At 43.2% G+C, this 26,964-nt stretch overlaps 1 protein-coding gene across 2 annotated transcripts in view; it reads right to left on the reverse strand.

The window, feature by feature from the left end:
* The window catches only part of b3glcta (beta 3-glucosyltransferase a), a 148,264-nt gene that overhangs the window by 49,449 nt on the left and 71,851 nt on the right, over positions 1–26,964 (reverse strand). The window contains exons 4-5 of one of the 2 annotated variants that reach the window (XM_084332546.1): positions 15,952–15,999; positions 3,940–4,049 (exon numbers count right to left, since the gene is read on the reverse strand). In XM_084332546.1, coding sequence (XP_084188672.1) covers positions 3,940–4,049; positions 15,952–15,999 — 158 coding nt within the window. The remainder of the gene's footprint in view (positions 1–3,939; positions 4,050–15,951; positions 16,000–26,964) is intronic. The other variant, XM_084332547.1, reaches the window with a different exon arrangement.

Raw genomic sequence — 26,964 nt, forward strand, 5'->3', positions numbered from 1 at the left:
TAACTCGAGAACCGCTGAACGGATTTTGTCACCTGAAAGGGCAACCGACAGGCAACAAATAGGGCTATAATTCTACCTATATATTGTATTAAAAGAAATGCACACCCGAGCCACTAGAGGTCGGCAAATAATCGTCCACATGTGGGCCCTTGGATGTTAAGAGGTTAATGTTTAAAAAAAAAAAATTGTAGCAAAGAGTAAATACCATAACCCTATCAAAAACAGTAGTCAAAGTGTATATTTTCATTTTTACCGATGTTTTATATGTTTTATCGGAAATACAAATTTATCGGAAAATGCTAATTATCGTAAAAACCGCAAGAAATGACTAAATCCAGATTCAACCCTGCCATTGGAAAGAGGAGCATTTACCCTATCCATAGATGTATGATTTGGCCATAATAAGGTCAAGGTCAAGTTCAAGGTCAAATATGAATTTATAATTAAAGTCGATTATCATTAATTACTGTATCTACAAATCCTTCTGTTTAATCATCTTCCCGTGGTTCATTTGCTTAGATTTTTTGTACACATGATCTCAATAAGGTGGTGAATGAGCTCAGTGAGCATTTTTCAGAAAATGTTTTCAATTTTTAATCATCATCATCAAAATCATAAATCATAATTAATTTATTCATTACAATTTACTCAGCCTAGTAACAGACACAATATTTCTGACACTGGAAATACATACCCCCAGGTCCCTAGATGTTCCTAGATACCAAGAACATGCAAATTGACCTTGCAGAAGTGGAGCAATCTTTCATTTACCTTTAGGCGAAAACGGTCTACAGATTAACAGGTTAAGTTGTTACAGTATGTTGTTTAGGTTGGTACATAACAAGACTTGCATTCAGATTTTTAATAGGTTAGGAAAACGAATTTCCCCATCTACAAATCAACATCTTCAATTATTCACAGTATATACACCACACATTTATAATGCATGATATAAATCCAGATTGTGGCTTAAACAAAGCATTACATATCCAGCCATCCCAGCCATGTTTACATTCTTCCCCACACAGTTTCAGTCTTTGTAAAAATATTTTTTTATATGTGGTTTATTGTTCCAAATAAATGTTGAAATTAGGCTATCAAGTTTCGTAAAGAAGATTTTTGTGAGAAAGACCAGGACACATTGGAAGAGGTATAAAAACGTTGGAAGAATGCTCATCTTAATTATATTCATTCTCCCAGCTAATGATAAGGGCATGGTGGACCAACTAATAAGATCTTGGCGTGTACGATCCAGGAGCGGGGTAAAGTTGGCCTTTAGTAATTGGGAGTGAGACTTTGTGATAGATATACCCAGATAGGTAAATCTATCATTTGTGATCTTAACACTAGCACAGCCATGGAGAAAATGACACTAATTCCAACCGGGAATGGGTCAGATGACCCGATAGCCTTTAGAATGGAGATGGGAAGGAGAGAAGGGAGGGAGGGAGGGAGAAGGAGAAAGGGAGGGAGGGAGGGAAAAGGAGAAAGGGAGGGAGGGAGAGAGGAAGGGAGGTAGGGAGAGGAAGTGAGAGGGAGGTATAGAGAGAGGGAAAGAGAGGGAGAAAGAGAGGGAGAGAGAGAGAGGGAGGGAGAAGGAGAGAGGGAGGGAGAGAGGGAGGGAGGGAGAGAAAGGGAGGGGGGAGAGAAAGGGAGAGAGAGAAAGAAAGGGAGGGAGGGTCAAGGAGGGAGGGAGGTGGTCGCTCAGCATAAATAGCTGAAATAACGTTCTAATTCCATTTTCCTGAAGTCATTTTGAAATTTCAGAAACCGTGCCAGATAAAACGGGTACTTTTAGGAAAAGTCATTGAGTGACAGAACTGGAGCTCGGCCGAGTGACGAGGATACATTTATTGAAAATGCCTAGGGGTCATGTGACCCCGTGTCGGCTGTGCTAGTGTTAAAGGGTAAATAATTAAAAGAGACCTGGCTGGCCACAGTGTTAACACTTTCAATGCCCACCACGTGATAACACGTGTTATCAGCCCAATGCCTGAATGCCCACCACGACAATTAGCGTGTTATTTTTTTATTAGCGATCTGAATTCATATTTCATCAACCGAGTCTCCCGTTGGTAAACCAGCCCCATCAGGAGCTCAGATGTGAAAAAACCGCCCCCTATCGTCTCCCAGATGGTAATGCACCCTTTTGGAATGGACTCAATGAAAATGGATGAGAAAAGAAAAATCCGGAATCCACATTTTACTTCTCAGGCATGTAACCCGAGCCGATTGGATTCATGGTGGACCCTCAGAACAGCGTGGAATACATATGTACAGTATGTAGCGTTGGATCAATAAAAGCGATAGATTTTTGGAATGGCGATCAGGAATTGGAATGATCTTTTTGGAGAACATCTGATCTGAGGTAAGGAATCTATTTTACAAGTCTTGGGATAATCAGAGTTGTATTCGCTGAGATGTCAGCGTTCACCCTATGTGTGATGGGTCTGTATGTGCGCGATCGCTTTGAGGAAATCAGAGAATCGATTTTTCAGATCGCCTATATAGCGTGCATACATACACATATAATATCGATAATCTAGCGTTTATTTGAAAACTATTCATAAATAGGCAGAAAAATTACAAAGTTTTTTTTTTATTCTAGAATATTCCAGTACAGGGCGTTTATCATGGAATCTTTTTATTTCCCTTGCTATGAAACGAAAATGAACAGATAAAAAAACAATCCGCTTCGACAATGTTGACTGGAAAACGAGTCATTGATAAGCGACGGGCAGATTAGACACATAGCCATAATTTAAAACATAGATTAGGCGTTATTAACGCTAACATTGAAGTGGATGGTGGGCATTCAAGCACTAAATCGTGCGCCCCCTGCTGGCACTGAAAGTGTTAATGGGTACGAGTTAACTTTTATCAAGATTGAGTTTATACCCTGAAAATTCACCAAATTTCCTGAGTGTGTCAAGGATATGTGGGATAGACAAAAGAGGGTCAGATACATAGAGGAGGACATCATCAGCATATAAGGAGATTTTGTGCTCCTGGCTCGCTCCAACTATTTCTTTAATATCTGGGCAGTGTCGAACGGAAGTTGCCAGAGGTTCCATCACCAGAGCAAAAAGCAGTGGGGATAGAGGGCATCCCTGTCTCGTCCCACGCTGAAGGGGAAAATATGTTGAGTGTACATTATTTGTTCTAACTGAGGCCACAGGGTCGGTATAGAACAGTCTAACCCAGGAGATAAAAGCGTCACCAAAGCCAAACCTCTGGAGTGCGTAAAACAGGTAGCCCCATTCTACACGATCAAAGGCTTTCTCAGCGTCCAGGGAGATGAGTACTTCTGGACGCTGTGTGGAAGTCGCCGTGTACAGGATATTAAACGCACGTCTAATATTGAAGAAGGAATGTCTGTTTCTGATAAAGCCTGTTTGGTCCGAATTGATAATAGATAGGCAGAACAGATTCTAGGCAGAGAGCTAGCACCTTAGCTAAGATCTTAACATCGACATTGAGCAGACTTATTGGACGATATGAGGAGCAACTAAGAGGACCTTTATCTTTCTTTAAGAGCATGGAGATTGACGCCTGGCGAAGGGTTTATTACTTTTTTTCAACTGCAAATTATGTCCCTGATGGAAAACTTTGTTAACATCTGCAATAAAAATATATATAAATCATCATTTTATCGAATAAGATAACGTTTTCAGTCTGTTCACTTCATTCCTAATATTTTTTATTGCAGTAAAATGGAGTTGTCAAGCTAATTTATTTGTAATTTAAATGTAATCGATACTCAGATTCCATATAATATCGGCATGCAAAATATCGCGATGTATTGCTGTAACGATCTCCACCCCACCCAGATTACCCATGTGTGTGTGTGTGTGCATGGCATGCGTGCATGTGTATGAGGACATAAGAGTGAGTGTGTGTCTGTTTGTGTGTGTGTGTGTACGTGTGTACTGCTCTTACCTGCGTGAGGCTTTCTGCCTGTTTGAGCAGCTCTGTTCTCTGTCGCTCCGCCTGCCCCACATGGAAGGAGTTTCTCTGGCTCTGGATGACAAACACTATCTCCCGCAGGTCTGGCGAAACACAAAGGAGCAGAGATCACACTGTGAAACAGGATCACGGCTATCAATGGCCTTCTCACAACAAGACCAGATAGTGACAGACACGGTTTATGTAGGTGAGGTCACTGCTTTTAGCTTTATGAGTCATGACACACTCAATGTTAAGAACCAACACATTAAAAAGATTAATTTGGCATTGGGGGGCGGTGTGTGTGTGTGTAGATGTCAACAGTCCAGATTGGGTAATATTATGAAAAGATTATCAGTCAGACGTTTTTTTTTTTGGTTATACGGCGGCAAAGACACCCCCGAAAAGGCTGACACAGCAAATGGCCAAGCTGTCCACTTCTGGCGGCGGGACAGAGCTGACATTGTAAATATTATCAAGTATCATCCCCGACTGCGTGAAGAGGGCGAGGTTAACGGGGAGCCACTTGCTAGTTTGGTATGGTAGGTCAACAACGCCCCGTTTAATCACCCGTGTACTTCCCCTATTAGTGGCACGTTTGCACACCAACATTACCGTCTTTATAGGGCAGCGTTACGGCATTACGAGTCCCCGACTAAAGTGGTTCTTCGGCTTCATGTGGAATCCATTTACGGGACGGTAATAAATGACAGCCCTCGTGATAAATGACATTGGCGGCTGTGGGAGCGAAGTGCGTATAAGCCCTGTGTGTCTCTCACTGTCAATACGATCCAAACTAGGCGAAAAGGATTATTAGACACGTGTAAATGTGTGCAATTTTCATCTATTGCCCCGTTCACCGCAATTACACCCCGCGACTCCCATCAAATCCTCTCTAGTCTCTAAGCTGCACTCTACGACGTCAAAATGAAGTTCGACACGTCTGAGCTGGGAATAGGGTGACTATCCACGACGCCTCATGCTGGGCTTCCAAACGGGTCACATCGAGGCACGGAGACCAGAATAAGTACAGGATGCTGAGGTTCCTCTTGCTGTGATGAGCCCCACCCGACCACCACCACCACACATGTATGTGGTTATGCAGGCCATCTTCATCTCATGTAGGTTATACTCTTCCCATTAATCTGCTCCCAAACAAACACAAGGGCTCGGTGCCAAATCATTGCATTTTAATTAGACGCTCAAGTATTTGCACATAATATAGTCATAAAGGATATGGTGTGTCATAAATAATGACTACCAGCATGCGTTTCTTTTTCTTTTTTTCTAGTTATTTTTTTATTAATTTGTGCCGAGTAAAGATGTTCTAGCGGCGGTTTTCTTTATTTATTTTTTTATCCACAACCATAAACAACTATCATCAGCGTCTTGACAGGTCTGTATAATCTCCCAGTGTGGAGTCACTGGTAGTTGTGCATCAACGCTCACAGGGAGAGAGAGAGGGGAGCGAGAGGCAACGCTGACGACGGCAGGATTAGACATATCGCCTCCTCTCCAATTACAGCACTTGAACCTGCTCCCACCCCTGAGCTCAGACATTAGCACTGGGGTCAGGGGTCAACACATTGTATCAGCGTCATATCTTTTTAATTTAGTGTCAGTGGGCATGTCCCTGCCCTCCTCCACTGATGCCCCCTGCCCCCCCCCACACACACACACACAACAAAGCTACCACTGATCCCCGTGCCCTGAAGTGGGGGGGATCTCAACCCGCTCGATCTCAGCGTGTCCCGTCTTCAACAGATTTAGCCTCCACCGAGGGTTCACCTCAGAGCGGGAATACGCGCCTTTCATATCCAACCACGCCACCTTTAAACTTCCTTCTGCTGAGTCTGCCGAATGTGCGAGCGTGTGTGTGTGTGTGTGTCTGTGTGTGTGTGTGCATATCACCTGACATAAAACAAGTGTATTCTAAAGCCCCCAGGTGCCGCCCTGGCCTTCCTGATACAGCAATAATAATAGCTGCATGAGGACCAGCGGGGGGGGGGGGGGGGGGGGGGAGGAGAATCAGATAAGCGGCTTGCCAATCCCTCATTGTGTAGATAATGCTTACCCTTATGTCTAAGCAGAGGAGAAGGAGAGGTAAATGGGAAAAAAAGAAACTAATTAAGAGTGAATTCACTGGCCTCCGCTCCCCCACTAATGGGTTTCGATTAATCATCACGCTCGAGAGGACGAGAGGAAAAGGAAAAATCATGTAACAGTCGTCGTCCTCTTCCTCCCTCGTCTTCACCGCTCCATGTCCTTTTCCCCGGCCCACAACCACAGCCACCCCTGTCTAATGTCACCCAGAGCTAACCATCCCGGCGAGAGTAGCATGCAATCGATAAATCTATCAAATTATAGAGCAAAAAAAACAAAACTAAAAACAGGACCCCGGGTGCCAAGCGCGCCGCATCGAAAGCACCTTTCAATGACAAGCACGGATGTTAGCCACAGTAACGCCTCTTGGCAGAGGGGAATAAAGCTGAAAGAGATAAAAGGGCGGGAAGGTGGAAGGGGAGATAGGGCTGCATGGCTGGGCTCTGTGGTGCTGTGACCTGGGCTCTGTGGTGCTGCATGCCTGGGCTCTGTGGTGCTGTGACCTGGGCTCTGTGTCTGTGGTGCTGCATGTCTGGGCTCTGTGGTGCTGTGACCTGGGCTCTGTGGTGCTGCATGTCTGGGCTCTGTGGTGCTGTGACCTGGGCTCTGTGGTGCTGTGACCGGGGCTCTGTGGTGCTGGGCTCTCTGTGGTGCTGTGACCTGGGCTCTGTGGTGCTGCATGTCTGGGCTCTGTGGTGCTGTGACCTGGGCTCTGTGGTGCTGTGACCTGGGCTCTGCGGTGCTGCAGCCTGGGCTCTGTGGTGCTGTGACCTGGGCTCTGTGGTGCTGTGACCTGGGCTCTGTGGTGCTGTGACCTGGGCTCTGTGGTGCTGTGACCTGGGCTCTGTGGTGCTGCATGTCTGGCTCTGTGGTGCTGCAGCCTGGGCTCTGTGGTGCTGCATGTCTGGCTCTGTGGTCTCCCCACAGTAAAAGAGGACCTATTTTACAGGGCCGTTGTCTGATCACGGAGCTGGAAAACATGAGTATCCCCCACCCCACTCTCTCTCTACAGCATATTCCCAAGAGATATCTTTGAAAAAAATAAAAAGACCATCAGCCCAGAAATATATTGGCTGAAATGAGACACAGGAGGATTCCACCTCTCTCTCTTCCGAGGGGTTCCTCAGTGTGTACGGAGCGACCCCTCCAAGACCCATCATCTTGTTGATGCAAGGCAAGGGGCTTTCCGTGTTGATATTCAGGTGCGTGCCGATTCTCAAAGCCTGTGCGGGTGTGCGTGTGCGAGCAGAGCATGTTTAAATGTAGTGTTTGCTATGAGGTGGCCTTGCCCTGCGGCGCTGTCACCTTATGATGTAAATCAATAGTGACACTTGCTCAGAGCAGGGTGGCAGACAGGGGCCATGTGGCAGAGGGGTAGAGAGTAGACTCCCCTCTAGGCGCTTCCTGCGGCTCTTGTCATCTCCATCGCTGCTCCTTCACAGAGCAGGTGTATGGAGTCACGGAACGTTTCATCTCCGCCCAAGGTTTCTACCATCGCGCCACTGTTTTAATAAAAGAGAGACTTGCATGGCAGCACCACTGAGAGAAGAACATGGCAAGTGTGTGTGTGTGTGTGTGGGGGGGGGGGGGGGTATGACTAGATAACTGTGTGACAGACAGTGGGATGTTTTGCCTGTTTGAAAATTCTGACTACAAAACGGGTAAGATGTTAGAGAATGGGGAAACGAATCAACAGTGCAATTTCCATGACAAACATAGATGAGGATCAAACTCCGAATGTGGGACCATTAGCCTGTGTGTGCGTGTGTGCGTACGTACGTGTGCGTGTGTGGGTGGGTGTGTGGGGGCAACGAAACGGTCACAGCGGATGCAGAGCGCTCCGTCTCCGGGAGATCGGACACGAGAGCGGGATGTCAATAGCTTGTTTCCATATGCAGCAGGTCCCGCATCCTCGCCGCTCATCTGCCGATTGTGTCTGTGTGTAAAAACCTGCTGCGCTCCGGTGGCTTGCATCATTGGACCCCCCCCCCCCCCCAAGAATCATCAATTCTCCATGAACCCCCCCCCCCCCCCCCCCATCTGATCTGTCCGAGTGGCAGAGGCTGCGCTCAAAAGACGAGGAGCATATAGGTGGAGAATTTAACCGTGGTGCTGTGACCTGGGCTCTGTGGTGCTGCATGTCTGGGCTCTGTGGTGCTGTGACCGGGGCTCTGTGGTGCTGTGACCGGGGCTCTGTGGTGCTGGGCTCTCTGTGGTGCTGTGACCTGGGCTCTGTGGTGCTGCATGTCTGGGCTCTGTGGTGCTGTGACCTGGGCTCTGTGGTGCTGTGACCTGGGCTCTGCGGTGCTGCGGCCTGGGCTCTGTGGTGCTGTGACCTGGGCTCTGTGGTGCTGTGACCTGGGCTCTGTGGTGCTGTGACCTGGGCTCTGTGGTGCTGTGACCTGGGCTCTGTGGTGCTGCATGTCTGGCTCTGTGGTGCTGCAGCCTGGGCTCTGTGGTGCTGCATGTCTGGCTCTGTGGTCTCCCCACAGTAAAAGAGGACCTATTTTACAGGGCCGTTGTCTGATCAAACTCCGAATGTGGGACCATTAGCCTGTGTGTGCGTGTGCGCGTACGTACGTGTGCGTGTGTGGGTGGGTGTGTGGGGGCAACGAAACGGTCACAGCGGATGCAGAGCGCTCCGTCTCCGGGAGATCGGACACGAGAGCGGGATGTCAATAGCTTGTTTCCATATGCAGCAGGTCCCGCATCCTCGCCGCTCATCTGCCGATTGTGTCTCTGTGTGTAAAAACCTGCTGCGCTCCGGTGGCTTGCATCATTGGACCCCCCCCCCCCCCCCAAGAATCATCAATTCTCCATGAACCCCCCCCCCCCCCCCATCTGATCTGTCCGAGTGGCAGAGGCTGCGCTCAAAAGACGAGGAGCATATAGGTGGAGAATTTAACCGCAGCGTTCTGACCCGACTAACCACCAACCCGGCGGTCACACCAGATAGCGGCCGAAATGTAATACCCAGATAGATATTGAATCTATACAAAAATTAAATAACCACAAGTTCAGTGTAACCAACTTTCTGGGCCTGAGGCAAGTTCGATTAGGTCAGAAATGATTCATATTTGTCTGAAGAAAGCTCATGTGGCGTGACAGTGGATGCCTATGGCGTCATGAAATGATTTCCTCTCACCCCTCTCACATTAATAGGGCTACATATTTTTTTAATTGCCTAGCGTGGGGATCAATGGGAAGTCTGATGTGTTTAAACTCTGAGCTCACAGCTGGGAAGGTCAGCGTTATAAATATCATAGCACTTTAGAGGCCAGAGAAATGCTAAATGGGGCTGCCATTTATATAGCGCTTTCATCCAAAGCCTCACATTCACAACCGACAGCGGAGGCGACCATGCGAGGTGCCATCACCCGCTCGTCTGCCGGAAGGAGCTGGAATCGAACCGGGAACCTTTTCCGATTACTGGACAACCGATCTACCTCCTGAGCCACTGTTAGATCGGACAAGAGGGACCAGCATTGAAATGAGGAGACAAACACAAGAGGGATAGAGAGAGATGCACAGATATAATGGAGAGAGAGACAGGAGACACACACACAGAGGGAGAGAGAGAGAGATGCAAATATAATAGAGAGAGCGACAGGAGACACGCACACACACAGAGGGATAGAGAGAGATGCACAGAGAGAATGGAGAGAGCGACAGGAGACACACACACAGAGGGATAGAGAGAGATGCACAGATAGAATGGAGAGCTACAGGAGACACACACACAGAGGGAGAGAGAGAGATGCACAGATAGAAGAGAGAGCGACAGGAGACACACACACAGACGGAGAGAGCGAGAGAGAACGATGGGTGAGGAAGGCTATGAGAGAATTCAGAATTCAATAAGAATTACCTCATTATGATTCTCTTCAGGTAAAGGAACACACACAAGCCAGTTTAATCACACTCATTATACATGCTGGAGTTCGTGACTCCATGGACTGCCCTGGTAAAGGATAATGAATGGTGAAGGCATTCTTAAACCCCTACTTTGCATCAATAATTCAGTACCCAGAAGTAATTTACCCTACCAGATTGTTAAGAAGCCAGAAATTCTCAAATAATTTGCCTACAAATGCACGCCTTTAAAATAAATCTATACGTTTTATTCATATTAACATCAGATGCAAGTGTCCATTTTATTAACATTCAGGTGTTTGTGTTCCTTTTATTAACATTCCCTTTTATCCCTTTTATTTGATTATATTTTAATAACTGAATTACCTCTCTCCGACCATCACTGTATATTCGTTGATGCTCAAATAACCCTTACTAAAACGAAAAAAGAAATAGTTCAAAAGAGGCTCCTAAACGACAAGGCTGAATCAAAGTTCATTAATCTTATCAGACTACATGAACCACACAATCATGACAGCTCTCTAAATGAAATGGTAGAAAGTCTCAATGATGCACTGTCATCTGTATTAAATTCTGTCGCCCCACTAAAAACAAAAAACAAAACCAGAGCCTCCCCCTGGTTGAACTATAATGCGGTCAACAAAGAAAAAAGGAAATGTCGTGCAGCTGAGCGAAAATGGAGAAAAACTAAAACCACTATCTGCTGTGATATATACAAAGATGCTTTAACTGCCTATAATAAAACCGTCCGCTTAGCAAGGAAAGACTACTTCTCTTTACAGTCTTTACAAATCATTACAGAAAATGCTGGAAACTCCAGAATCCTTTTTTCCCACTATTAACACATTGAGTGCCACGCCCGTTTGACCATATATGGGCTAGAGTGCCAGCACTGAAGTCAATGGGAGGTCGGGGAAATTTGCGAAGGCTTAAACTATATCTTAAATTATGGCTATGGGTCTAAAACACCCCTGCAGTATTGGCCGTTTGTGATCTCAGAGCCATTCCCAATGATAACATCAGGCTGGATGGATGAATTATGAATGGATATAGCGAATAAAAGAAATAACGATTAAAACCCGGGTTTTCTCGGGTTTGGCACTCAAGCAATGGCGAGTTAACCCGACTTATCCCGGGTCTGGCGCTGAATGTGTTAATCTACTACTCAACACTGCCCCTACACCTCCTCAGTCATCAACGGTTAAGTGTGAAAAACCTGCTATTCTTTAACAACAAAATAACCTTGATCAGGGCCAGCATTACTCATAATGGAAATAAAGCTGATTACAGCAAACCGTGCAATGTAACCATGAGAAGATTCACATGCATCACATTAGATGAACTCTGCAAAACTGTCTCAGAATGTAACTCCTCCACCTCAGACATTGATCCTATACCTACAGCTTTCTTCAAACGGGTGTTTAATAGTGTTTCAAGCCCTTTGCTAGATATCATCAATACTTCCCTTAGAACTGGTATTTTCCCAGACACCTTTAAAACAGCAGTTGTAAAGCCATTACTAAAAAAACATGGATAGTAATGTACTGGCAAACTATCGACCAATATATAACCTACCATTCATTAGTAAAGTACTTGTGTTGTGAAGGATCAGATTAAACCGAATATGTATATTTATTTATATATATATATTTAATTGTATTTGTATATCGTTTGATATCCCCTGTATATTCCTTGTACAATATGCATTGAGTATCCCTTTAGTCTACTAAACAGCCCATAATAGTTTCATTCTACCATTGGACGAGAACCTGGCGCCAGGTTGCCATACCCCTAGGTCCAAGTTCAATCGTGCCGCCTAACATGTCGTGGCAGGCCCCGGTTCCGCGCAGGAATATGTCGGGCGAAATACGAATGGTACTATTTGTTCATAGCGCATATATATATGGCGCAAGTAAAGTAGAACTTTCTTTTAGTCCAGTTCTTTACCCTCCAACAGAGTGACAGACGCAAAGCCTCCCCACGACGCACGTGTGGTGTAGTAAGGCCTACTTGGCCCCAGAATAGGCATTGAGATATCGTGTAGATTAATAGTTGAATAGTCATAGTTTGGCACTATACCGTCGAGTTGGACGTATTCTATTAAGCTAATAATAGTCTATTTATGTATGGTGCATCGTTCGGTTAGAGTTCTAAAGTTATCAGTACCCCCATCGTTCCTGACGTTATCTGGACGCTTAACCAGGCTGGTCAGACCCCTAGTGGTGATTGCATCCGAGGAGCTCCGGGCCAAGAGCGACTGGACCTGTATATTGGATTACTCTACCCGGACGACGGCGAGCCTTCCACGGCTTGGATTATGCTTTGTGTGCTTTGATTATTCCATGGATAAAGGCCAACACTGCGGAGTGTTGGAACTACCCCCCGGAGAGGACTCCAGGTAAGACGGCGCTCGACACCAGTGAGGTCGCCTCACGTCTCTCCGTTGTGGACCGGCAGCTACCGTCCACAGAGGGTCCAGCTGTATTCGTCTGCGGTCCGAGGTTCTGTGGGCACCGTGTCCAAGACTTTGGATTCTCCCAAGACACCGTCGGCCAGATGGGATACCGTCGGCCAGATGGGATACCGCCAGCGGCTTCTCTAACCCCCCCCTCCTACTGTCTTACAACCAGCGGGACCCCCCCCCCCCTTAGTGTATCCAGCTATAATCATTTAAGTACCATCGCTATCGTTTTCCTAAATATTCCAGGTTGTATACTTACTCCCTGCGTAACCAGAGATTGGACATTCAATGTTGATTTACCTACGAATACTCATTTGCCATAAAAGTGCATATTTCATATTTCAAATCATAAATGTAATTAAGTGATCGTTGTATACACCTTTTGCTGTATTAAACCTTCGATTTGGTACATTTGTGTGGATTCGTTTCATCAGGTGGGAAAGTGTTCATCATACTTATATCTTGTACTGGGTGGCCAGAAGTTAAAGTACATGAGGTAGTGGTATTAAATATCATATCTAACAATACAGTCAGGGAATTGTACCCCTCAGTTACAACTTGAAAATATAGTTTCAGTTCAAATGAATTCCTTTCTTGAAGAAAACAACATCTTAGAAGAATTTCAATCAGGATTCAGAAAATATCATAGCACTGAAACTGCCCTGACCAAAATAATCAGTGATCTCAGAATAAACTCTGAGTAAGTAAGTAAATTACTTAGAATAAGGTCTCCATCCTTATTCTAGATCTCAGTGCAGCATTCGATACAATCGATCACGATATTCTAATCAATCGTCTTGAAAACCTTGTCGGTTTCTCAGACTATGTGGTAAGCTGGTTTAAAACATACATCAAAGGGAGGAAATTCTATGTTAAACTAGGAGGCCACATGTCTGAGATATATGACAACAACTATGGATTTGCACAAGGGAGTTGCTTAGGTCCTTTACTCTTCTCCCTTTACATGTTACCGCTGGGTGATATAATCAGAGAACATAATGTAGGTTTCCATAGCTATGCGGATGATACACAACTGTACATATCTGCTGAAATGATACAGCTATTAACTCCATTACAGACTGCTTATTGGTAATAAATAAATGGATGAGTAAGAACTTCCTGAAACTAAACGAGAACAAAACTGAAATTCGAATCATCGGCCCCAAAACAAAAAAAGAAACGTTAATAAAGAACCTGGGAGGACTAACCCCTTGGATCAAATCCGAGGTCACAAGTCCCGGGGATATCATAGATTCAGAACTGAACTTCAATTATCATATTAACAAAGTGACAAACATCATTCTTCCATCTCAGAAATATAGCAAAAGTACGACCATTTAATTATCAATCAAAACTATGCTGAGAAGCGAATTCATACATTTATATGTAGCCGGTTAGACTACTGTAATGCACTTTTCACAGGTCTCCATAAGAAAACCACAGAGAGGCTTCAGCTAATCCAAAACTCTGCAGCCCGACTGCTAACTAGAACCAAAAGGAGAGAGCACATTAGTCCATTCTTAGCTGCTCTACACTGGCTTCCTGTAACATTTAGAATTTACTTTAAGGTCCTTCTCCTTACATACAAAGCTCTAAATGGACAGGGACCTAACTACATCGCCAACACTAATAATAAATTACAGGCCAGCAAGAACTGCAATCATCAACTGCTGGACTACTAGAGGCTCCCAGAAACAGTCAAAAGAGGATCTGTGATGCATTGCAGCCTTTATCAACTATGCCCCAAAACTATGGAACAAACTACCCCAAACCATCAAGGAAGCCAACTCGCTAGACATCTTCAAAAGACAGCTTAAAACCTATCTCTTTGCTCAGACATTTAAATGAAACATCAGGGATATCCTGACACAAATTGTACTTTACTTGCACTATTCTTACCCTACCTACTTTTATACACTTCCTATCAAATTCATGTGTCGGTTCTATGCTAATTTTATCTCACTACCTCCTATGCACTGTAATTTTAAGAGCACTGCTCTGTTGTAACTCAAACGATGCACTGCTCTGTTGTTAAGTTGTGAGCGACGCACTGCTCTGTTGTTCTATAAGGTAATTTAGAACTGTACTTTGTAAAGAAACTCAACGTGTTAAGAGCGATGCACTGTTGTATGTTGGAACTTTGTAAAGAAACTCAAAGTATTAAGAGCAATGCACTGCTCGGTTATATATTTTTTATTGAACAATTTTATCACACTTTTTACTGTCCGTTCTATTTTATTATTTTTAGCCTATTTTTAAACTGAATCAAACCGCACTTTTTTACTCTATCTAATCTATTCTATTATTTGTATTACTGAAAAACTGATTTACCTTACCTTGCTAGCTCTATCTTTTTATTTTTTTTTCTGTTGTGAAGCACTTTGAACTGCAATTTCTGTATGAAAAGTGCTATACAAATAAAGTTATTATTATTATTATTATTAATATTCAGGTTTAAGTGTCCCTTTTATTAACATTAACATTCCCTTTTAACATTCAGGTGTAAGTGTCCCTTTTATTAACATGCATGTGTAAATGTCCCTTTTATTATAATTGTATTTGCATTAACATTCCCTTTTATTAACATTCAGATGTGTCTATACCCCTTTTATTAACATTAACATTCCCTTTATTATTAACATTCAGGTGTAAGTGTCCCTTTTAATAACATTCAGGTGTAAATGTCCCTTTTATTAACATTTAACCTCTGGGGTCTGGGCTATTTTGGAATTCTGCCCCCCCCCCCCCCCCCTTCTGGGGATTTTCTATTTTGTTACATAATATGAAAGTACAGGTTCATACCTTCAAAATAAGCCATCACTTGTACAAATCAAAGCAGATACTTTTTAATCAATGTCCTATGAAACATGCTGATAACACTCTGACCAAATCTGAGGTTCAGGGCTTGAAAGCATCAAAGACATTTCTCAGCTCTCACTTTCCCTCCCCCCTCTCTCTCTGACTGAAACAGCTATTATCGAGGACATGCATATATAGAGAAAGTGAGAATAGAGAATAATAATAAACAAGAAACCTCAACCCTGTATTGTACAATGAGCAACCCTGTATTGTGCAATATCACTATATATCAAAAATAATTATGCACATTTATAAAAAATTAAATAAAATAGGTGTCCAACCTCATGGTTGTATCTGCCTCTTCTGTACAATATCACTATATATACAAAGAAATTATGCAAATGTTTTATAAAAACGAAATAAGAGCCATAAATCGAGCCATGTCCCTCATGGTTGTATCCGCCTGTTCTGTATCACATTTAGCCTTTGTGATATCTCTCTCTGAATGAAACGGCTATTATCTAGGATTCTAGGGTGACCATATTTTGACCATAATTTACCTCTACCTAAGTAACATTTTATGAAAAGGGTGGTATTTTATAGGGCGATAGTATCCTGGAACTCTTCCCAGCGATGTTCGGAACATCAAAGAAAAGGCTAGTTTTAAAGTATAAATCCGTGGCCGATGTTAAATCATTTATGTAGTATGGGTGATATGTTGATCAGAGCAGTTTATATGTATAATAATAATCAAACACGCTGAAACTCACCGCAGCTTCCTCGTAGCGTTGGGCGATCAGCGTGGAGCAGAAAGTTCGCTATTATGGGATGTCGATCTAGTTGGTCCAGTTCCAGGTTGTATAATACTATATACGTCCAAATCATGTTGTTTATCGAGTTATTGGCAAAGGATCGATATCCAGTGTATCAAGATGGAGTCCCGGGAGCGATAGCGAGTGGCCGGACGAAATATGGGTGAGCACCACTTCCGGCCGCTCACTTCCGGTTTTGGCGATTCGCCGATCGGCCACCAGATAGGGGTCTTGAACCGTTGGAGAGTTGAGAGGAGATCTACAGGAGATCTCATGTCTCCGTGGGTGAAATATGATTGCCATGACAGATTTTTGAAATATTGATCTCAAAGACGCTGTACGACGTCATTGGCAGATTACGCATGGCGAGGAATGACGTCTAAAGTCGTCCTTGGCGATTAAAGGGTTAAACGGGAAGACAAGAAAAAAAACTTTAATACTGGGCAATGCTTGGGCCTTCTCTCAAATTACATATCACAGGAAACAATCTCAACCGTGGATCACATCGAAGTCTCACAATTTAATAGCATCTGGGAATTGCTTGTGGATAATCTAGGCTCCTAATCACATGAGATTGACCTGTGAGCCATCCACTCAACAACCTACCCTTCTCTTAACTCAAAAAGCGCCAGACCCGAGGATAGTCGGGTTATCTCGCCAACCGTTCAGCGCCAGACCCGAGTATAGTCGGGTTTTCATCGTTATTTCTTTTATTTGATATTTATATTCATTACAGGCACACAGACTCTGGGTTAACATGGGGAATCATCCTGAGATCGCCAAAGTGCAATACCGGCCGCATCCTCCCAGGTGGCAGTATTGAGCACCCTTTGAAACCTTATATCTTGGCCTGTGTAACGTTCAAATGTCTCCGGGCGCAGTTTTCTTTGTCAGGTGAGTCGAGCGGTTATCCCGATCGCATTGAGAAGCGTCAAATGCCCCAGATGCATCTGTTGTGGTGGATTATGTTGGCAACACGATGGACACCAATACTGGGACTCGCAATCAGACAATTGGAATATACTTTTTGGGGTACCTCCTAGTGAAGGTAAGGACTAAATGATATCAATCCTGCTTTGATCCAACAATGATTTCACATCGATCGCAACGTGTGTGTGTAACGTTACTCCACAACGTATGCCGTCGGTGACGATCAAAGCATAAAAAAACGACCCCCCCTCCCTTCATGCAGTCACGATTTTAGTGGAATTCACGTATTGCTGCATGTCATCGTTTTCTGGGATTAGACAGGATCACTCTAAAACTATACTTATATTCACCACGGTATAACACGTGAATGTATGGATGGAAACATTTATTCTTTTTCACATATTGAACGATAGATATTTGATGTCAAATGGGCCATAGTATTGTATCCATAGCTATAATATAGAATATAGATATAGCCCTGCAAACACTGCCACTTATTCCTATCTCTTAAGAGCGTTGGTGTGGTAGGAACAAAAGATGCTCAAGTCTGTGGCGTCCAAAGAGTTAATCCCCCTCCTCACCCCCTACTTTATTTAGTCCCCTCTCTTACCCCCCCCTTTCCCTTGTCACGTGTATTCGTTGTTGTCCTTCATTGTCCTTAGTTGTAATTTGTTTGTCAATGTCTAGACGAGTTCCCCCCCTCCGAGAGGGCAATGAAATGTCACTATTTTACTACACTTTTTATTAAATGTTTCACTGTAAATAGTTAAAATGTATAATAAATAATAAAATTGTCCCTCAAAGAGGGGGGGGGGGGGGGGGGTGGATAAATAAGAATAAAAAAAACATGCTTTTGTTATGGGAGATTAATAATATAATAATGAGCAATAACTTGTTCTGAGTCCAAAAGTTGAAATAAGGAAATAGAAAATAGATTTAATTCCTCACATAGATCAATTGATAAGGAATGCACAGTTGAAGATCAGACCATGTAAACAAATGTCCGATCACCAAGTGAGGACGATCTCTCGTCCCGCAAGACCGTTAATACAAAATTAATATATACATATGACGTGGAAGGAACTGGAACATCACCCTGAGGATTGGCTGAAATGACTATTATGACTGCTTTACAAGGAAAACAGAGCGGATCCCATAACAATGTCACTTATGGCCTTATAGCAAGGATCAACATAGATCATAACCAAATTGTTTTGACTGGCTAATGTGTGCTTCTCTTAAAGAGAAACGCACATACTACGTTGATATCTGATGACAGCGCCCTCTCATACAATACCACAATGGTATGATAATATATTTCCACGACACTTTCATTGTCTGTCAACTGACTGAGCTACTGCCTACTGGATACCTGAATTTCCCCAAGGGGATTAATAAAGTATCTATCTATTATGTCTCAAATTATCTCTGACAAATCACAATGGCACAAGAATAACTTAAAAATCAACCTGTAACAAAATATTATCTCTCTTTTCAAGTCTTACTGGACCACCCACACACACACACACACACACACACACACACACACACACACAACATGCAAAGGTTAAGATATCATGTGGGATATGGGTTATGGCAACATTCAGGGCAGGTTTGTCCTAATCATGATTCATATAGAGATGTTTTTGTTTTTGATGATGATGGTTGTGTCGGTGGTGGTGACGTTGTCTCCAAGCATAGTTAGTCAGTGGGTTCATCATTCAGCCATTCAAACTGTAAATCTATTAAATCTAATGTTAAAGGGGAACTATTTAGCAATTTCTTTCACTATTTGGGCAATTTTACACAATTCCTGTGAGTCTATGGAACACATCTGTACGTTTTTTTTTCAATAAAATTCATTGTTTTGTATTTCTAATCAAGTACTGCGGTTCTCAACAGGGGTGCCGCGGCACCCTAGGGTGCTGCAGAGAGCTGCCAGGGGTGCCTTGAGATTAAAAAAAAAAGGAAAAAAAGGAAAAAGAAAATCACATTCTTTTTGGATTACAGAAAATTTTCACTAAAGTGCTATCTGTTGCAGCTGCACTGTTCTCCATGAAAATACCATATTTGGATAAGTTTGACCATTTCTCAAAATCTGAAAATCATTATTTAATAAAACACAGAAAAGGATCACCAAATTACTCTGGATTAAAAAAAAACTTTACATACAACATTGAGACAAAGCTTCCTGACACATCTCCATCCAAACTCTTGGAAGAACTCATTGAAATCTCATCTGATACCACCTGGAGAGCTGGTTTCAGTGAAGTGCCTCTGGAAACATGTTGGTCTGAGTGTGGAGCTGAGTACCAAGTATCTCATGATGCAGCAGTTAAGGTGTTGATACCATTCAGCACCACATATCTGTGTGAAGCTGGCTTTTCATCCATGACAGCTCTGAAAACAAAATATAGGGCCAAGTTGAGCCTTGAGGATGACATGCGTGTTGCCTTGTCAAAGATCTCCCTGCATATTGACCGTATTATTAGCCAGCAGCAGCAACCTCGCATTGAGCTAGAAATGTCCACTGAGTGAACGAGTGCTTATTTATTTATATTTTTTGAGAAATGGTAACTTGGTGATCCTTTTCTGTATTTAAAAGAAATACATGATTTTCTGTTTTTGAGAAATGGTCAAACTTATCCAAATATGCTATTTTTATGGAGAACAGTGCAGCTGCAACAGATAGCACTTTAGTGATAATTTTCTGTAATTTTATTTAAAGAAATATGCTATTTGATTTACTACTACAAGCAGTGTAATGTCAACAGTACTAAGCCATTTAGACCTGAAACACCTGTTAATAATGCATTATATAGCCTGCATATACACACAAATGTGTTTCCCGGTTTCTTAAAATAAACATTATTTTTTGTCATCATTGTAGCAAAAAAGACAGGACCAGAAAAGTCTTTATCGTATGTAGGGGTGCCCTGGAATATTTTATTGAACACAGGGGTGCCTTGGCAGCAGAAAGGTTGAGAACCCCTGCTGTAGAGCACCACTTTCTGCCCTTCAAGATTCCAAGCTGTTTTTGGCTGGGCTCCGCCCATACTCGCAATGCGCTTTGAGTAACAGTCACCCACCTGCACTGGCAGATACCTTTCTTTGGGGGAGAGAGAGATCGAAAGGGACTAATTAATTTCCCCGCGGGGGGGCATAATGCCACGGGACAATGCATTGGTAACTTGTTTCAAATGACAATATATACCCCCGTGAATATTATTGCACGGATCGGATTACAGGCGCTCGCTATGATATTTTGCAACAGGTTGACAGTGATACAGCGAGTGCTGGAGTGCTGATACGAGAGCGAGCGAACGAGAGAGAGAGCTCCCCCCAGTCCCATTAACTCCCACCCGTTTATCTAGTTCTCTGTGTGTGTGATTCACGGTGTGTGTGTGTGAACAGCTGAAGGTCTCTGCTGTCAAAACCGCTTCCGCATTATTTGCACTCGCTGCTCATATAAACCCATCACAGTTGATTGTGGGCGGGCGGTGGCAAATCAGCGCCTCAACACGTCACAGATCCACTAAATTCAGAATGGCTTGGTTTAGTGGGGGAGGATCTTGTCTCAGCTGAACTGGAGGAATGGGCCAAAATTTGGATTTGAGACCTAGACAGTGTTGGTACAACCCCACATTGCTAGAAAACAATGCTAAACACTGGAAAATGCCATTTATAAGATAGTTCCCCTTTAATCTAATAGTCTACTGAGGAACTCCAATATTGATCATTCTGCTGTGCCTGGCAGGATGATGCTGTCTTAATCCCACAGTGGAAAACACACACACACACACACACACACACACACAAATTATTCAATCATGAATCCAGATATGACAATACTTTGTTTTCTGATATTTTGTTAATTGTTACACTCTGTAGTTTGAAAGTCATTCAAAACACAACAACCAAAAATACTTGAAACAAGGGTTTCAAGTATTTCAAAAAAAAAGTACAACTGATCCAATCTTCTCAATCTTTAGCAATAACATTTCAGAACATGAACAGTTCTTCAGAACATCTCTTACCTACTCCTTGCTGCCAGAGACTTGGCAGTGCTTCCTCTTACAGTATGTCTTCCCCCCTCGTGTGTCCTCTGAGGTTTGTCAGGTGCAATACATCTTCAACAAACTACCCCTTTGCCTCATCATAAAACCTCACAAACACCAGCAACTGAGCATTATCAGTGGACTCATCCACAGCTATGGAAATGCACTGTGCATTTTCTTATTCTATCACAAAGCTGTTTAATCAAATCACCAGCCAGTAGTTCAGTTATTCTGGTTGCTGTGCTATCTGAGGGGGATTTGCTTTTGTTTGCCTTCAAACATGGTCTCCATCACTTCAGTCATACATTATTTTATTATTTATGGTTCAGATAATGGCTTCTTGTGTTTAGCCAACACCCATGCCACTGAGTGAGGACTTGGTTGCTTTTTCTTGTTGTGACATAGATTTAACAATAATTCTGCCTGCAGCTTGATATGATGATGTCATTCCATTTATTTTTGTGGTTCTTAGCGCTGCATTTTGAGGAAAGGTTTCATCAAAATAACAGTTTTGTTTCGTAGTGGCGTTTCAAATTGCCACTCTTCACAAGAGCTACCGTTTCTTGGAATATTAGGCACATTGGTTTGGTGCTGGTTGGAGGAAGGATGAACGCATATTTTTCAGTCCATTCACCTTTGAATTGCAGCGATCTTCACTGTCGACTTTTCTCTTACTGGCCATCTTTGAACATGCCATATTTTCTACTAGCTGCCTGCTGGCAACACTAGGCTACTAGCTACAGTACCTGCAGATGAACTCTCGCTCTAGCTAGCTTTAGCGGCTTGGCGGCTCGGGGGTGCGGCTGGTCTGTGTCTAATGAAATGAGTTTTGATTACGTTATCACAACACGTTAGGTTACGAACGTAACCCTGTTCTTTGACATTCGGTGGAAGCCGAAAGGGCCTTTTTTAACCATTTTCGGCTGATAATTTTCGGTGGCCGAATATTCGGTGCATCCCTAGTGTGAATGGGTGAATGTGAGGAACAAAATTGTAAAGCGGTTTAGATAAAAGCACTATACAAATGCAAATTATAATTCTTTTTTGACTGCACAGGCCGCTAGAGGTATGAAACACATTTTAGACTTTCAAGTCAAGTCAAGAGTTTTATTTGTCACGGCATACAAGTATACAATGAAATGCGGGTGGTCTTGCCCGCAACGATGTGCAATACAGTAGTAACAACATATAATAGAATCCAATAAACAACATTGTGCAATAAACAGGTAACATAGTAGGGCATATCGGTATTTGTACATAAGTTATTTACAGAGCATGGAGGACATGCTAGGTCTTTTGGTAGTGCATATACACTGTTACTGTTACTATACATACTGATACTAAACAACATGGCCCCCCTAAGAACCACCAGGGTAAAAAATCGCGCGGAGCCGTGGATGCACGCTGAAATACTGACCGCTATGAAAACCAGAGACAAAAAATGCTCTGAGTTTCGTAAAAAGTCAGTCAAAGCTTACCATAAGCACGAGCAGTGAACTCCAAGCCCACGTGACTGAACTCAAACTGGAAAGAAACAGACTAAGAAATGATGTAAACCCCATGATCAAAACAACAACAAAAAATGTCATCAATGACAAAACCGAGGAAAACAAAAACAAACCACATGAACTTTGGAAATTACTCAATAACCAACTAAGCTGCAGTAAAAAACTTAAAACCAGATTCTCAAACATAAACATAAAGACGGACAACACGCTCATCACAGAACAGAGACTCAGCAGCCGCCATCACCCCAGTCATCACACACATAATAAACCTCTCCATAAAACAGGGACACGTCCCCAAGGACTTCAAAATTGCGAGAGTGACCCCTCTGCACAAAAAAGGCAGTAAATTAGACCCAGGCAACTACCGCCCTGTTTCTATCCTTACCTCCATCTCGAAAGTCATGGAAATTTTTTATACGAACAGGTCGAAAAATACCTTGCGGGAAAAAATCTAATCTACGAATTCCAATCTGGCTTCAGAACATCCCACTCCACTGACACATGCCTTCTCTATTTAAACGACCACATCAAACAAGAGGTGGACGCGGGCAAATACTGCGGCATGGTCATGCTGGACCTACAAAAGGCCTTCGACACTGTCAATCACACCATTCTGATTGACAAGCTAAAAGCAATCCTACCTGGAGGGGAGAGAGCAGATGGTGGAGGTAAACGGTACCCTATCCCCCCCCCTCACAGTAAGCTGTGGTGTTCCACAAGGAAGCATACTAGGTCCGCTACTGTTTCTAATTTATGCAAATGACATGTCGTCAGCTTGTGACTGCAACTTGTTCCTGTTTGCGGACGACTCAGCCCTGCTGGTCTCTGACAAGAACAAGTTACAGGTTGAAAAAACCCTCAGCTCAGAACTAGGCTAAATCTGCATATGGCTCGCTGATAACAAACTATCATTACACATGGGCAAAACAGAGTCCATTCTCTTCGGTTCAAATAACAAACTCAGCAAGACCGACGGCTTCTCAGTTACAGTGGGTGACAATATTGTCACAAGGAAAGAAGATATTACCTACCTGGGTTCCATCCTAGAGGCAAATCTTTCCTGTGACAAAATGGCATCCAATGTAATAAAAAAAAGTCAACCAACGAACTCGATTCTTGTACCGGATCTCCTCACTGGTAAACAAGAATACCCTGAAGACTCTGGCAGGAGCACTCATTCAAGGGTACTACGACTATGCTTGCACCTCATGGTACCAAAGCACCTCAAAGGCGCTAAAAACAAAATTACAAACATCTCAAAACAAACTGGTCAGACTACTGCTTGACCTTACTCCTAGAACCCACCTCACCCCTGCCCACTTTGACAACCTAGGATGGCTTAGAGTAGACGACAGAGTACAGCAACTTGCAATGGGCCTGGTCTACAAGATACACTACACGACCAAGGTACCCATGTACATGTCAAAATACTTCCCAAAGGTCAGTGAATACCACGATCACAACACCAGAGGGAGCTCCACAAATCATGTTAAACCCAGATTCGGCTCAAACAAGGGACTAAACACGTTTCGCAATTATGCCACATCAATGTGGAACGCCCTACCAAAAGCTGTAAAGGAATGTGAATCACTACCCACTTTCAAAAACACTCTCAAAAAACACCTACGGGAGACTGCAATTCGAAACTGGCCCCTGTAAATGTCCTAACAACCCCCTCCAATGTACAGTAAATTACCAAGTATGGTCTTGTCAATATTCCAATGTACAGTTTTGTTTGTACAGTTGTACAGTGTCCCCCACCCACCCCTCATACCCAACCCCCCCCCCCCCCACACTCCTACCCAACCCCCCCCCCCACCCACCCAACCACCTCCAATGTACAGTCCCGCCCCCCCCCCCCCCCCCACCCCCACCTACCCAATCCAATGTACAGTTTCTACGTCAAATGTATATACTTTTTTTTCTGGACTCTTTTGGTATCACAAACAGTACTGTATTTGCAAATCTGGTATGTCATAAATGTATAGATGTAGCAGTACTGTCTATCTGTATGTCATGTATGTCATATATGTTACGATGAATTGAAAATGGGGGACCCTGATGTAAACAAGACGAAAGTCTTTCTCTGGTCTGCATCCCCTTAACAATTGTATGTATTGAGCTGTACTGTACTGTACCCATTCTGCAATCTGTTAATAAAGTTTTCAATCAATCAATACTATTTTTAAAGTGACCCTTCCTTAGTGGCCATAAGTGTGGGCGTGTGCAGCATGAGTGTGTGCTTGCTCATGTTAAAGTGGCTGCTAGTGTGCGAGCGTGTACAGCGTGCGTGTCGTGTGTGTGCTCATGTGTGTTTGTGTGTGGAGAGTTCAGTGTTCAAGGCTATGATGGCCTGGGGAAGAAGCTGAGCCGAAGTCTCTCTGTCCTAGTAGCTGGGGTTCGCAGGCGTCTGCCTGACCTCAGCAGCTGGAACAGGCTGTTGTTGGGGTGGTGAGGGTCTTTCATTATTCTGCAGGCTCTGGATTTGGACCTCTTGTTGTATAGAACCTGCAGGGGAGTTAGTGCAATACCCGTGGTACGCTCGGCTGAGCGCACCACTCTCTGTAGGGCCTTCTTGTCCTGTGCCGTGCTGTTTCCATACCAGGCAGTGATGTTTCCAGTCAAGATGCTCTCTACAGCTCCGGAGTAGAAGGACTGGAGTATCTAGGCTTTGAGTGATCCACCTGACCAGGAACTGTCTATAATCATCCCTGTAAATTCTGCTACAAAGCCATCTCCTCTTGAGCAGTGAAAATAGATTACAGAATTACAGCCACAGCTTCTATTAACCTTAATAAAGAAAAGCTGGCACTAGCAAGCATGACCACAAGATATTTGGCTCAAACTGTATCCTAAACAAACCTGTAGTGTTGGCGAAACTACCCACATTCATCAAATCCACTTCATAAACAAAAATGGTTGGCCTATAGGGCCAGTCTTGGGACCCCCAGGGGCCATGGAGAGGGTACCAAGGTCCCCAGCAACATGAAGACAGGTTTAATGTAACTATTCCTCATTCACTTATCAGTTATCAAAGGGAGAAGATCAGAATGTCTATTGTAACATAGGATCATACGTCTCAGTGTCATCTCTCCAGTTGTGATACAAACAGAACTTTGTTCTGAATTCCATATAACAACACATATCTTCAGAGATGAGTTTCCCTGGGATAGAATGGCAATCTATTAAGAGGGTTGTTGACATGAAAATAATAATATCACAATATTCAGGAGCCTTTTTTCAACACACACACACACATCATATATAAAATATATTAACTGCTTAGATGGAAAGAAGATCATCCAATCAATGTGTATCATGTTGGTCCTGCTGCATAATAAAGGAAGTGTGATGCCATAAGTTGAGACTGTAATTGTCACCAGACATTCTCAAGCATTTCAGAAATAATTTTGTGAGACATTTATTTTTTCCTATTCTGTGACTATTCTCTTTTCAGTGTTGATTCAGTTATCAATACAAAAAATGTATATATAAAAAAAAAAATCCACAATACGATATCAGTTAAGACATATATATATATATATATATATATATATATATATATATATATATATATATATATATATATATATATATATATCCATACATTGCCCAGCACTACATACATTGCAAAAAATAAATAAATCAGCATGGCTTACAGTATAGGAAACACTAGGATGCACTCCTTTCCTTCGATACAGAATCCTTTGCCGAGGGCATGTTGAGAATGTGGCCTGGGGCATTCTCGAGTATGTACCATGTGAAATGTTTCATACTTTGAATAGAAATTGGAATTTCAGTGTTGTATACATTGCACTGCTTTGATGAAACCCTCAATTCCCAAAGTGGTTTGTGGTGGTGCGAGGTTGTATTGTATTTCTGCTGACACCAGATGTCTATGTTGCAATGAGAGCTAGTGCATTGCTTCTGGATTACGTGGATAACACCAAGAAGTCCACAGAGTGGGGTGGGTGAAGTGTTGAAACCATGTACTGTAGACCTAATTGATTTCTTGCTGACAAGGAGGCGGATTCATCTATAGTATGTAGTGGGATTTTCCATGAAGATATACCACGTGTTTATTATTATTATTATTATTATTTTTAAAGGGCACTCTTTTGATGTTTCCCTCTGTACAGCGTTGGCACCCGCCGAAGAAAACAAAAGACGCCGCTATTCGAAGCCTGCAGCCTTTTTGCTGAAGCCGCGCACACAACACTTTTGATATCTCCTGATGTCGAGGCACCCGCGAGATACTAGAAAACACACAGGCCAGTGCTGTTCTTTCGACGTTCACAGAGTTGATATAACAAAGAAAAGTTCTGCTTCCCTTGATGTGCAGCTTTCATTTCATTGCTCTCCAGAATTCGTACCCCAGAACAATACCCTTTGTGAAAGGCCAGCACAGTTTCTCTAGCGTGACAAGAAGGGAATTATTATGCCAGAGCCAGATAGCTCGTTCTTTCTCTCAGATC

Source organism: Notolepis coatsorum (genome assembly GCF_963971535.1).
Source record: "Notolepis coatsorum genome assembly, chromosome: 1".
NCBI classification, from domain to species: Eukaryota; Metazoa; Chordata; class Actinopteri; order Aulopiformes; family Paralepididae; genus Notolepis; species Notolepis coatsorum.